Source organism: Pogona vitticeps, chromosome 5 (genome assembly GCF_051106095.1).
Source record: "Pogona vitticeps strain Pit_001003342236 chromosome 5, PviZW2.1, whole genome shotgun sequence".
Taxonomy (NCBI): Eukaryota; Metazoa; Chordata; class Lepidosauria; order Squamata; family Agamidae; genus Pogona; species Pogona vitticeps.
The window spans coordinates 10,399,655-10,411,761 of NC_135787.1; the positions used below are offsets into that span (position 1 = coordinate 10,399,655).

Here is a 12,107-nt window from a genome sequence, read left to right on the forward strand (position 1 = left end):
CTGAAGTCGCTGCTAATCATAAGGAGTTACAAATTGACAAGAAATTAAAGATTCTTAGTGGAGGAGTTGTTGTGATCCTTACTGCTTGCAATAGCTATTCATGGAAGAACAGCAGTAAAACTATAGCCATTGTGTGAGAGTCTGTTTTTTCCTGATACCTTTGGACATTCCTTTGAATTCTTGCCTTCTCCTGTGGGGGCTTCCCTGTTGCTGCAGACATGTGCTTGAGGAATAATGACAGAGGCTTCTATTATGGTAGGATTTGCGCATTCAAGGGAATGAGTAGCTGAATTGATTAGAACATTGTCAGGTCAAGTGAGAGAACAAAATGAGCAGTGGTGAATTTGCATAGGTATGCTAGAACAGGTTGACCAAAGGATAGTTCATTTCAGCTTCACAAAAATCAGGGAATGACTTTATCAACACTAAATGGAGAATTACAAGTGCCTTATAAATATGCATAAGACAACAAATTGAATTGAAGCCCTATTTTTATGATTCTGTACACATAAATTTTTGAGGGGTGTGGTGGCGCTGTGGGTTAAACCGCAGAAGCCTCTGTGCTGCAGGGTCAGAAGACCAGCAGTCGTAAGATTGAATCCACGTGATGGAGTGAGCTCCCGTCGCTTGTCCCAGCTCCTGCCAACCTAGCAGTTTGAAGCATGTAAAAATGAGAGTAGATAAATAGGTACCACCTCAGTGGGAAGGTAACGGCATTCTGTGTCTAGTCACGCTGGCCACGTGACCACGGAAATTGTCTTCGGACAAATGCTGGCTCTACGGCTTGGAGACGGAGATGAGCACCACCCCCTAGAGTCGAACACGACTGGACTGGATGTCAAGGGGAACCTTTACCTTTACCTAAACATAAATTTACAATAAATACCTTATTAACTACAGTATTACTGATGTTTATACCTTTCACAGCAGGTTTAGGAATTGATATTTGACTCCTAAAATATCAGAGAAGAATATTAATTCTGTGCATGTAAAATAGCTGAGTATCTTGCATAATTAAACAAAATTAGAGAGGGAATTTAAATGCCTAATGCCTTATGTGAAAATGCTAGTATATTATAAAGATACTGTAGTTATTTTTGTAAAGCTAATGACAGAATCATGTGTTCAAGGAGGCTTCTGTGCTCTCGTGTTTGAAAACAGATTTGGAGGATTCAGAAATTAGAGTTCTTGTCACATTAATTAGTTAATATATATATAAAATCCGGAGATAGTACATACTGTGTTAGAAAATCAGAAAGCAGTTAGTTATCTGTTTGGAAGAGAAATAATTTTCTCAACTTGTTCTTGCTTGTGACAGTGGATAAGTTAACTATCAATAATAGGGAACTCAAGAGTTTGAGAGGTTACCGTTACATTTATTTCATAGCAAGCTTACAGTAAATTTGAACATGTGACAACGTAACATAGATTTTCCACTTTTTTTCTCTGTGCCTCAAAATGAGAGCAGTGAACAGCCCCATAATCCATCACAGTGTATGACATCTGCTATTCTGTCCGTTGCCAAAGAATAGTGCAGATTTAGTTGATGTGTCTCAGCAATCCGTGAAGCTGACATGTGGCAAATTGCTGTGAAATGATGATGGCAGTATGTTACCAATTCAGAAGGAGCTTTAAAATGGTTATGCCTCTGTTTTCTCCAAGCCTTTGAAATGATGAACTAGCAGAAGGCTTGTAATTACTTCAGTTGTTACAAGCCATTCATCCTCTTATAATCGGATTTCTAGAAAAGAACATCAGAACAGAATTTTTCCTTGAAGATTGGGATCTTATGATTAAAGATGTTCTACCTGCATTGGATTTGAGTAGAACAATAGCCTTCTACAAGAGGAGAACCTGATTAGAAGTGATGTAATCTGCACAGTACATTGTGAGCAGATGTTATGCCACAAAGTTCCTCAGCTCTTCATAAATTTAGATATGAAATGTTCATAGCAGCACTTTATTTTGGAGATTACTTCAATCACATCTTTTTTCTGCATGCTAATCTTAAATCACTTTTTCCTTACATCATTATTATGGTATTAATTTAAAAATGATCTTGAGATTTTCTTCCCTTGGGCATTAATAAAATGTAACTATGTTAAATGAAATATGGATTTATGTGGCACAAGAATTGGGTTCACAAATCAGTTTAGTGCTTTGTGTGTGTGAAAATACATTTTAAAAACAGTATTCTGTCAATGTTCAGCTGCTCGCACTCTCACATGGACTTGGAAAATGTGAGTTGGCTCTCCTACTGAGTTATATTAAAAGTCAGTATTATGACTGTATAGTCTTAGAAAAGACTGAAAAGCAATCTAAAAATGTTAAAGTATGTGGGGTATACAGGTGCCCTCATACGTTGCTAAGTTCCTGACTCAAAATCCAATAAATAATTGCTTCATGTAGCACGTCTGCCTACAGCACATAAGTTCTTTGCTGACTAACATAAGCAGCCTCTTAAATGCATGCAAATAGAGATGCCTACTGGATGCTTCTGTGTGTGGGTAAAAGAACAGTTCACTGATAGCCATTTGAAAACTTGGTCTTTGGACAAAAATTTTGTGTTATATTCATGTAGAAAGATTAAGCTTTTAATCTTTCAAAGTAATCATGTCTACATAAATAATTACAGTATCCAAGCAAATGTTGGAAAACAGCAGGATTATGATGAGGACTTCTAGCATTCAGCATTGTGACTATTCCTTTGGGAAATCTTTATCAAATGAAGGGATCAATCTAAAGTTTAATTTCAAATGTATAAGATCAAATGTATTAAACAAAGAAGACCCTGACACCAGAGCAAACCTGAAACAGCCCAAAGCTCAAATCGCCTACTTGTTTCTACTCCTTTTAACTTATTTTTCTTAAAGCGTAGGTATAAATTTGTTTTGAATTATGACTCCATATTTGTTGGTTTGGGGATTTTGAAATCTAGTTCTTCTCCTGATCAACTGATAAGCTAATAAAATAATGTGTTAGTTTTGTCTAATACAATAATAGTTTGTAAATTTTACCCATTGTCCCTTTTATTACCTTATTTTCAACTACACTTTCTTTTTGTGATATAAATATGTTGTAAATTCCCTCCATTTACCATTTCTTTTTATCCAACCCTTTGTCCATTACTCTAATTGAATAAGATACCAAGATGCTTTATCCATTCTTTTATTTACTTTTATTCTCCCCCCCCCCCCCGCATTTTTTCTAACCAATGTTTTATTCTGTTAACTTGTGTCTTTCTTAATAAATTCTCAGTTCATCCTTTCAAATTTTCTGGCAATTTCTCCAGCTCTATCATCAAATGAAAAAAAATGGTGGAATAAATATTTCCAGATTCATCTGTTCCTGATTAAAAGCATATTTTAAAATAAGGGATATTCTCTCTCTCTATATATATATATTTTGGCTATTTTTATATTGTACAAAAAGAATATTTACAGAGTTCAAATACAATTCTTGTGTTTCCATATTCAATGAAATTAATTTATTAGATTGAGTTGTAATATCTAGCATATGTCTTAATTGACTGGCTATACAGTATAATATAACCTTAATTGTTAACAGTGGCAAGGTTGATTATAGCTTGAAATTGGAAAACAATGTAATTTCCAATTAAATGATTTGTATAGGAAAATTTGGGATACAACAGGCATATGGGGAGAATTTATTGAGTTTGTACTAATTAAGGGGAAGAAGCAAGCTCTCTCACAAGGGTCATTACAATTTTGAATGGGAGCAACAAGGATTGGACAGCCTTGTTAGACCTTCCTTAGCATCTATGGTGAAAAGTTAACAGATCGGGAAAACACTAGCATAGATGACACTGGTTGATAGATTCTGGATAATAGGAAAATTTACTTCTATGAAATCAGTTTGTACAAGATGTAGTGATAGCCACAAACTGGATAGTTTGAGAATCATTGGAAATAGTTATAGAGGATAGATTAGTTGCTGTTCAGTATGATAAAGAATAGAACATTCATACTATAACAGTTTTTCTAATTGGATGGGTTAATTTTGTGATGCCTAGTTTGGAAGTTTACCAGAAGTTGTTTGTTATTAAACACAAAATTGTAGATTATTACAATAAATCTAATCTGATGTATTTTTGTTGTTGTGGGTTTTTCGGGTTCCAGAGCACAGACAAAGTTCTCACTCCTGTCCTCTGAAGATGCCAGCCACAGAGACTGGCGAAACGTTAGGAAGAACAACCTTCAGAACACGGCCAAAGAGCCCAAAAAACCCACAACAACCACCAGATCCTGGCCGTGAAAGCCTTCGAGAATACACTGATGTATTATCTTTATGCACAATGTGTTTTGGTTAGCTAGATATTCACCAGTTGTTGAACTTGCAGGTTCTTTCATATGAAAATAGTCTTATGCAGATCCACAATACAGCAGTTGCAAAAAACAATAACAACTGCACAGTCAGAAATCTAATCTCATAAACTGCGTTCAGTTTATCATGAAGTCCTGGAAAATACAGTCCACTGAGTGTGTAGTAAAAAGAGGTTAAACATACATGTGTTTTTGGTGAAATGATAGATGAAATTGAAGTTGTTGTATATGCTTCATCCTTCCAGGTTCCCCAAGAAATGAAATTAATAATTTGGTGAGCAATCTAGAAAACAAGATAGTGAGTCCAGTTAAAAATGAGAAGTCAACCCAGTTTGCTGAGGACCATGAATCCAGAAAGAAGGTGACAGGACACATGAAAAAAGGAAATGATGAATCAGAAAGTGACTTTGAGTCAGACCCTCCTTCTCCTAAAAGCAGTGAGGAAGAAGATGAGCAAGAAGATGAAGTCTTGCAGGGTGGGCATGGAATCTTCATAGATGACAATGATACTGAACCAGAGAACTTTGGCCAGCATCCTCTTCTCATGGATTCAGAAGAAGATGCAGAAGATGATGATAAACAAAGTTCTGATTCAGATTCTGGTCATAATAGACCTGTAAAAGAGCTGCCTTGTAGTAGGTACAGAGAAGGGACTTCAAACATTGCAGACAAAGAGACTATTGCTCCGTGTTCTATATTGTCAGAGTTGCCAATTACAGTGACTAAGGAGAGCCCCAAACAAGAGTTTGATATCTTTGGAGCAGTTCCATTCTTTTCTCTTCACACTCAAGAGCCTAAGCAGAAAGATAGCAGAGATTTTTCTTCCCAGGCTGCTTTTCAAGCCTCAGAGCAAGATCAGGATGACTTTGATGTCTTCACCAAAGCCCCATTTAGCAGAAAAATTTCTCAGCCAGATGATTTGGTTTCAGGTTCTGAAAATCCACCTTCTCCTTTATCTCCCAAAACCGTGGATGTTTTTGGTTGTATTCCTTTCCAGCCTCTTTCCACCTCAAAGGATAGTGAGAACAAAGAGGACCTCTTTGGGCTTATCCCATTTGAGGAGATAGCAGGGAGTCAGCAGCAGCAGAAGGTGAAGCAGCAGCAACGGAATCTGCAGAAACTTTCTTCCCGCCAAAGACGCATGAAACAGGAGGGATCCAAGAGCAATGGGAAGCGTCATCATGGCACTCCAACTAGCACCAAGAAGACTTTGAAGCCCAATTACCGTACACCGGAAAGAGCCCGGAGGCACAAAAAAGCTGGTCGTCGGGACTCACAGAGCAGCAATGAGTTCATGACAATCTCTGATTCCAAGGAAAACATAAGTATTGCCCTAACTGATAGCAAGGACAGAGTCAACCCATTGCAAGCAGAAGATGGCCTTCTAGACCCCTTTGGAGCCAAGCCTTTCCACCCCACAGAACTGGTGCGTCTCCCACAGCATCAAGGATTGGCTGATAATCGTGGGGACCACAACACTGTAGTGCCTGGGCGATCTAGACAGGGTTCACTGCTTGGCAGCGTTCATTCTAGTGATGGGATAAAATTAACAGATGATTTTGGGGCAGTTCCTTTCACAGACCTTGTTGTGCCAAGTGTACCATCACAACAAAGTCAGCAACAACAGGCAGTAGAGTTAGATCCATTTGGAGCGGCTCCATTTCCTTCCAAACAGTAGGTTCTTCCAGGAGTATCTCCCCATTACTTAACCTATATACTGTCACAATCCATCTGGTTGAACTGTGGAGAAAACTATTTTGTTAAGAACAAAATACTAATTCTCAAGAGTCACTGGACCCTCAGATTTTAAAATCTGCCATATTCTGTGTACAATATTGAGATGTTCCGACGGTGAAAACATTTCAGGAACAGCAGATTATGAATAATGAAATCAGAAGCTAGTTATCATGGCTTCTGCCTGTGATTATTTTGTACGCGACCACTGTGTCCTTCCAGCAGGTAATAGGTCTGAGTTGTGTACCATACCTTGATTGATGGGACAGATCAGTCAATCCAGACCTTCAGAAAATGCCCAAATGAGAAACCAGGCTAAGCTGAAGCTACTTCACTTTGCTCGTTTTGACAGTTTTGTCCTTTTCATCTTTCTGAACATCTGAGTTTGCTGACTTGAGACTGGTTGCTAAACACAGATGAAGAAATGCAAACTTTTCTATCTTTGTATTCCAGGACATTGCTTTTTCCCAGTAAGTGCCATTAATGTAAAACAGGGATAGCTGTAACTCTTAAGATCTTACAAACTAAGTGGAATACAATGCTAGAGCAAATTGGGAGTGTTGAGAGAAAATAGCACAGCTGGATTCTGTATAGCACTTTGAAGACTTACACAATCCATTTCAGAAGAGAGCCTGGCTTACCTCCATGCAGTTTGGCAGGACGGGGGGGGGGGGGGGAGAGGACCGAATATGTGTAGCAAGCTCAAACTTGTACAAACATTAAGTATGATTTTCACTCAGTGGCTCCCCCCCCCCAATTTAACTGGGGTTTTGTATTCCAGATAGTCTGTGTGTCCCTTAAAAATGTTTTTAATCTGCATTCAAAACTGCTGTCACCTAGTATTTTAATGCATTCTGTCTCACAAGTCTGTACTCTGAGAGTTAGTGCAAAATACACTGGGCTCTTAAGAATCTTTTAACTTGAATTCATGCAGTTTTCAGTATGAAAAATTGATGCTGATTTGAGTCTGCTACCAGTAAACTGCATAATAAATAAGTCACCAATGCCTTACAACCAGGACCATCACGTCCTGCTATAAACTTACCTCTGAGCCAGTTGGTGCTCTCAAGACACTTTTTGAACATTTGTAGAACTTAGAAGGTGAGTATATGATGCATCTTGGAACTTCCCACTAGAATGAAGGTGTTCTGTCTGTTTATGGTCTGCTCTGGACCATTTACGGCCTTTTCAAGTAGCAGCATAATATGCAAGGGATCTTTGGCAGAATGTTTCCTATGCAGCTAGGTCATTTGGCTGTGCTGAGGCCAGCTAAACCTTCTGAAATGAGGTGCTTTGTGGAATTTGAAAAACACCCTAGTAAGCAAGTGGATCTGAATTGTTCAGTATAAATTACATAGTAGATGTGGTCAGGATCTAGAGAACACTGCGGAGGTGTGTGTATATGTCTGCGCATGCACACACACACACACACATGTGAGTGTACATGTGTATATTTGGAATAATGGTTGAGCAGCAGTAACAATTCAAGAATAGTTTGTGATATGGGAAAAAATTAATTACATATAATAAAAATCCCACTGAGTGCATGTAAGCCAATTCTGGATCTTAGGACTTTGGTAATATTTGTATCTGTGTGAATTTGAACTGAAGCACATTGGTGCATTACTACGTACCTGCTGGGCCATGGATATAGGTGGATATTGATTACATGGCTTGACTATGAATAAAAAATATGTAACTATGAAATGGGCTGGGGAGGTAAAATGCCAGGCTGCATGAAATCACTTACACTTTGAAGTTATTTATATTCTTGGTGGTGGTTTCTAGCCTGAAATTCAGTGTGAAAGCAAAATATCAACATATTTTTGGTAGTTTATTGCATGTTAATAAAAGATGAATTTGAATGAAAGAGATAAAAAATCAAGCCCCCTTAAAACTCATTAAGTACTTTTTTTTAATGCTTTTAATGTGAGGAAGTGTTTTTTCCCCTTGCCTGGAAACCTCTATAAGATGAAATCTGAAGCTCTCTCTATCCCAGAACCCATTCTTTTTTATACCAAGCACAATTTCTAGGTCATTTAGATCTCTTGAGATACTGAATTTCTGTAAAGCACATATGGCAAAAACTAGCAGTGCATGTACCTCAGAATGGTTGTTCTTTTAATCTTGTGCCAAAGTCTCTTAGAATATGATACAGATATTGCTATAAGACATTTGATTTATGAAGTAGCGACCACCTAGCTCTGTATGTAAAAGCTGTTTCAACCATGATGACATTTCCTGCCCAGAAAATGGGGCTTTCCAGCAATGAGCACCTGATAAAATAGACAGAGAGCCAGCTGTTGCACGTTTCTGTCTCCTACAATTATTTCCTACATAGAAGGGATTTTGGGATGTATGTCATGATAGAAGCATCCATAGTGTGTTGGTATTCTTGCTTTAACAAGCTGGTGGAAATGCTCTGGTGCCAGTGCAGTAGCCTGTCTTTGTCTTTTTGTACACATGTAAGAACTTTCAGGCATCACAAAATGGGCACAGTAGCTTTGATTTTTCTGCTATCATTCATTATTCATACTGAAATCCCACTGAAATTAATCGAACTTAAAGTAAATCACTTGTAACTCGTCTAGTTAAATGTTAACTAAATTTCCCTGGCTTGGAGGCAGTATCTAGTATATGACTGAAGATGGCATGTGGACTATTTGGTTTCTTTTTGAGACTGTTGAAAAGTTCTTCCTTTCAACAACAGATTGCCAAAACTTGTTTTAAGAAGTACTTGGGAAGATCCCAGCATGTGCTATAAAAATGTTGATTTGTAATCATTAGGGTGCCATAATCTTAATTGATTGCTAGCTTTTGCCAGAAGACTCTTGTAGTTGATATTTGTTAACAAATTGATAGGATGTATACGATTTTTTACAGACACATGAAACACCTTTGACCAAAGGGATGCATTTTATTCTGCAATAATTCAGTGGCGAGGAGGGCAGAAGTGGCACATTCTCATTACAGATTTCCCACCTGAAACCTTTTGAGTTAGAAAACTTGGAAGACATTTGTGCCGAATCATATTTTTCAGTAGAGACTCTTCTAGAGGATATCTGAGTTGCTGTTTTGGAGCATAGGCAGTATGAGGATTTGAGAATAAATATATGAGTGCCCCCCCCCCCCGGAATGGGTCTAGACAAACATTCTGTAGCACAACTTTTAAGGCCAAAGGAAACAGAGGTGGCCATTACTTCTAACAAGCTTTGCTTTCTTGTAGGGTTCTTAATGCCCTCCTTGCTTCATGTATTCGTATTAATTGGGCAGAGGTGTATTTTGTGTATGATTTTATTTTCTTAGGTTACTGTAAATAAGAATGCTTATTTTACCCGCCCATGATGTGATAATACTGGCAAAATCCTTAAAGTTGATTTCTGCCTGTTTTGCTTTTACGAAGAGCTGTGGAAAGCATACTGAATAATTTGAATGTCCCTTTAGTTCTTGGCTTCATAAAGAAACATTCATTACCCTTTGGGGTGATATATTTGCTTATATTTTGTATGTATGTGTGCATATATTTGAAATCAGGGGAAGTCTGGGAGATACTGATTCATACCCATGAGTGCCCAAGTGAAGGTTTATTTCCCTCTTTAATGCAGGGATAGGCCATCTTGGTGGAGACAAAGGCCATTTTTCGCATTTGCCAGAACCCTGGAGAGGAGTGGATAGGCAAATAGGCTAACTTGTGTAATTTTTTAAAATGCAGTGGTCATATACTGTGAAGGTTGCCACAGTGGGCCAGAAAAAGCTTGGACCCTGTCGTGGCCATAAGCATTTTTTTTTTAAAAAGTGGGGGGTAGGTTGTACTAGTCCTCCTTAAACCATGGTGAAATTGCTTCAATACCATTTACAAGGCAGAAGGGGACATTTGAGTAATTAAATAAGCTGAGAGTCCAGGGGGTCTACATGTGACCCATGTGCCACATTTTGCTTATACCTGGTGTAATTGTTTGACCTTTCCATATCTTCCAAATTCAGCTGTGTGTTTAGATAAATAAATTCACTTCCATATCTTCCAAATTCAGCTGTGAATAAATAAATTCACTTATTACCTCTGACACAATAGGCACCCTAGGGTCTGCGGAGACAGATCTTCAGCCCCTCCACACACACTCCCCCCCTGGACAGCCCTGCCCCTCCCAACTGGTCCACGGTATCAGAAAGGTTGGGGACCACTGCCCTAAGGTACTTTCAGTGTACTGGTCAGAATGGGGAATATTTAGTTTCAGATGTGCTCTCAGGCATAAAACAATACACTCTTTGTTTAATTTCGATATGCAGAATATTATCTATCGGTGGGATTTCCCCCCTCCCCTTCAAATTTGTGTCAGCCCTTTGTACCAGTTAAAGACTGAATCCACCACAAATCTACTTACCAGGTTGGGGAAGCTGAGGGCAATATCTTTAAGCTTGATCTTGCACTTCTCAAATTCAGTGGCAAACATCCTATAATTTAGATAGGCAACATGAATGCCTGTATGTATTTGGCAGAGGATTTCCTAGAAGTCCTTACCTTTCTCCCAAGAGTAACAAGAACCTACTGTGAGAATAAATGGGTATAGCTACTACTGTGAGAATAGCATATAGAGTTTATCTGCAGATTTTTTTTAATGAGATACAGTGTATTTTTATAGAGAGACATATATGAAATACACACACGCACACATCACGTCTCTTGGAGATTGTGATTTAAAAAATAACATTGCAGTCACAATCATTTTCATGGCAATGGAAAAACAAGCGTAGCCAAAAGCTGCTCAAAGAATAACAGGGAAATGCAAAACAGTGCCAGCCTGGTTATTTTTCTAGAGTGCTTCATTTGAAAGAAATAGTGGTGCCTCGCTTGATGATTACCTCGTTAGACGCGGAAATTGCTTGAAGTTTTTGCAATCACTTTTGCGATCGCAAAACAATGTTTTAATAGGCAAAAATTGCTTAACGACGATCGGTTCCCTGCTTCCGGAACCAATTTTTCACTTAACGACGCTCTTTACAGCTGATTGTCGGGTCTTCAAAATGGCCACCCGCTGTTTAAAATGGCTCCCCGCTGTGTTTTAGGATGGATTCCTCGCTTTACAGGCACCAAAAATGGCTGCCCTATGGAGGATCTTTGCTGGATGCTGCGGTATTTCACCCATTGGAACGCACTGAACCGGTTTTCAATGCATTTCAATGGCCTTTTTCGGTTCACTTGATGAGGATTTCGCTTAATAACGATTTGAACGGAACGAATTATCCTCGTCAAGCGAGGCACCACTGGTACTATAGTGATAGTGTCTGTAGCCAAGTTTGATTTCTGTGACTAGGACATCATTCAAGAGTAAAACAGCGTAATGCTATATCTTAATTGCTGGTAAACAGCTTTAAGTGCACTTTTTTCAAATCACACTTCCATTTCTTGTTAGATTTGAAATTTCTAAAGCTTTGTGTGTGTGTGTGTGTCACTAATACAGAACTTTAACTTTTGTGTGAAACTGTATCTGAGAAAACAACTTTTGGTTGTTATTAAATAAATAAATATACCAGATATCATGATTCTGTACATACATCTTCTGATTCTATACCTGAATCATTCAAACCATCTGTGGCATTCACAAAGTTTTATTTTATTATTTACAGCTCATGCGAGTTTCTGTTCCTGTATTCAGTGTCAATTCTTTTGTGAATCCTTTCAGTTCTCCTTCAGACATCTGCCTTATTGGCATTCAGCTTGGGTTTATCTGCTTTCATTCAGTTGAATGCTATGTTAAAACACTATGAATGCAGGAAGCTGTTATAGCCAGACTTAGACCAGTGGTTCCTCTGACACTAACAGCTCTTCAATCTTTTGACTTGTGCTGCTAAAACACTTAGTTCTGAGAACTCTATGTGGGTTTTATCAACAAACAAGCAAGGACAAACAAGTGATATAGATCTACCGTGCATACAAAAGTTAGAAAACACTTTTTCCTCACCTCTTTCCCCAGTTCCTCCAGCCTCTGCTGCTGAACACTGTTTATCCATATACAAACAAAACAAACCAGG

The 12,107-nt window shown here is 38.3% G+C and overlaps 1 protein-coding gene across 4 annotated transcripts in view; it reads left to right on the forward strand.

The window, feature by feature from the left end:
* BMP2K (BMP2 inducible kinase) overlaps nucleotides 1-11,610 on the forward strand; it is a 71,413-nt gene extending 59,803 nt beyond the window's left edge. For 3 of the 4 annotated variants that reach the window (XM_020813928.3, XM_020813930.3, XM_078394489.1), the window contains one exon: nucleotides 4,589-8,376. In XM_020813928.3, the coding sequence (XP_020669587.3) occupies nucleotides 4,589-6,021 (1,433 nt within the window). In that variant the 3' untranslated portion in view covers nucleotides 6,022-8,376. Of the gene's footprint in view, nucleotides 1-4,588 lie in introns of all 4 variants that reach the window. The other variant, XM_020813929.3, reaches the window with a different exon arrangement.
* Nucleotides 11,611-12,107: the final 497 nt, after the last annotated feature.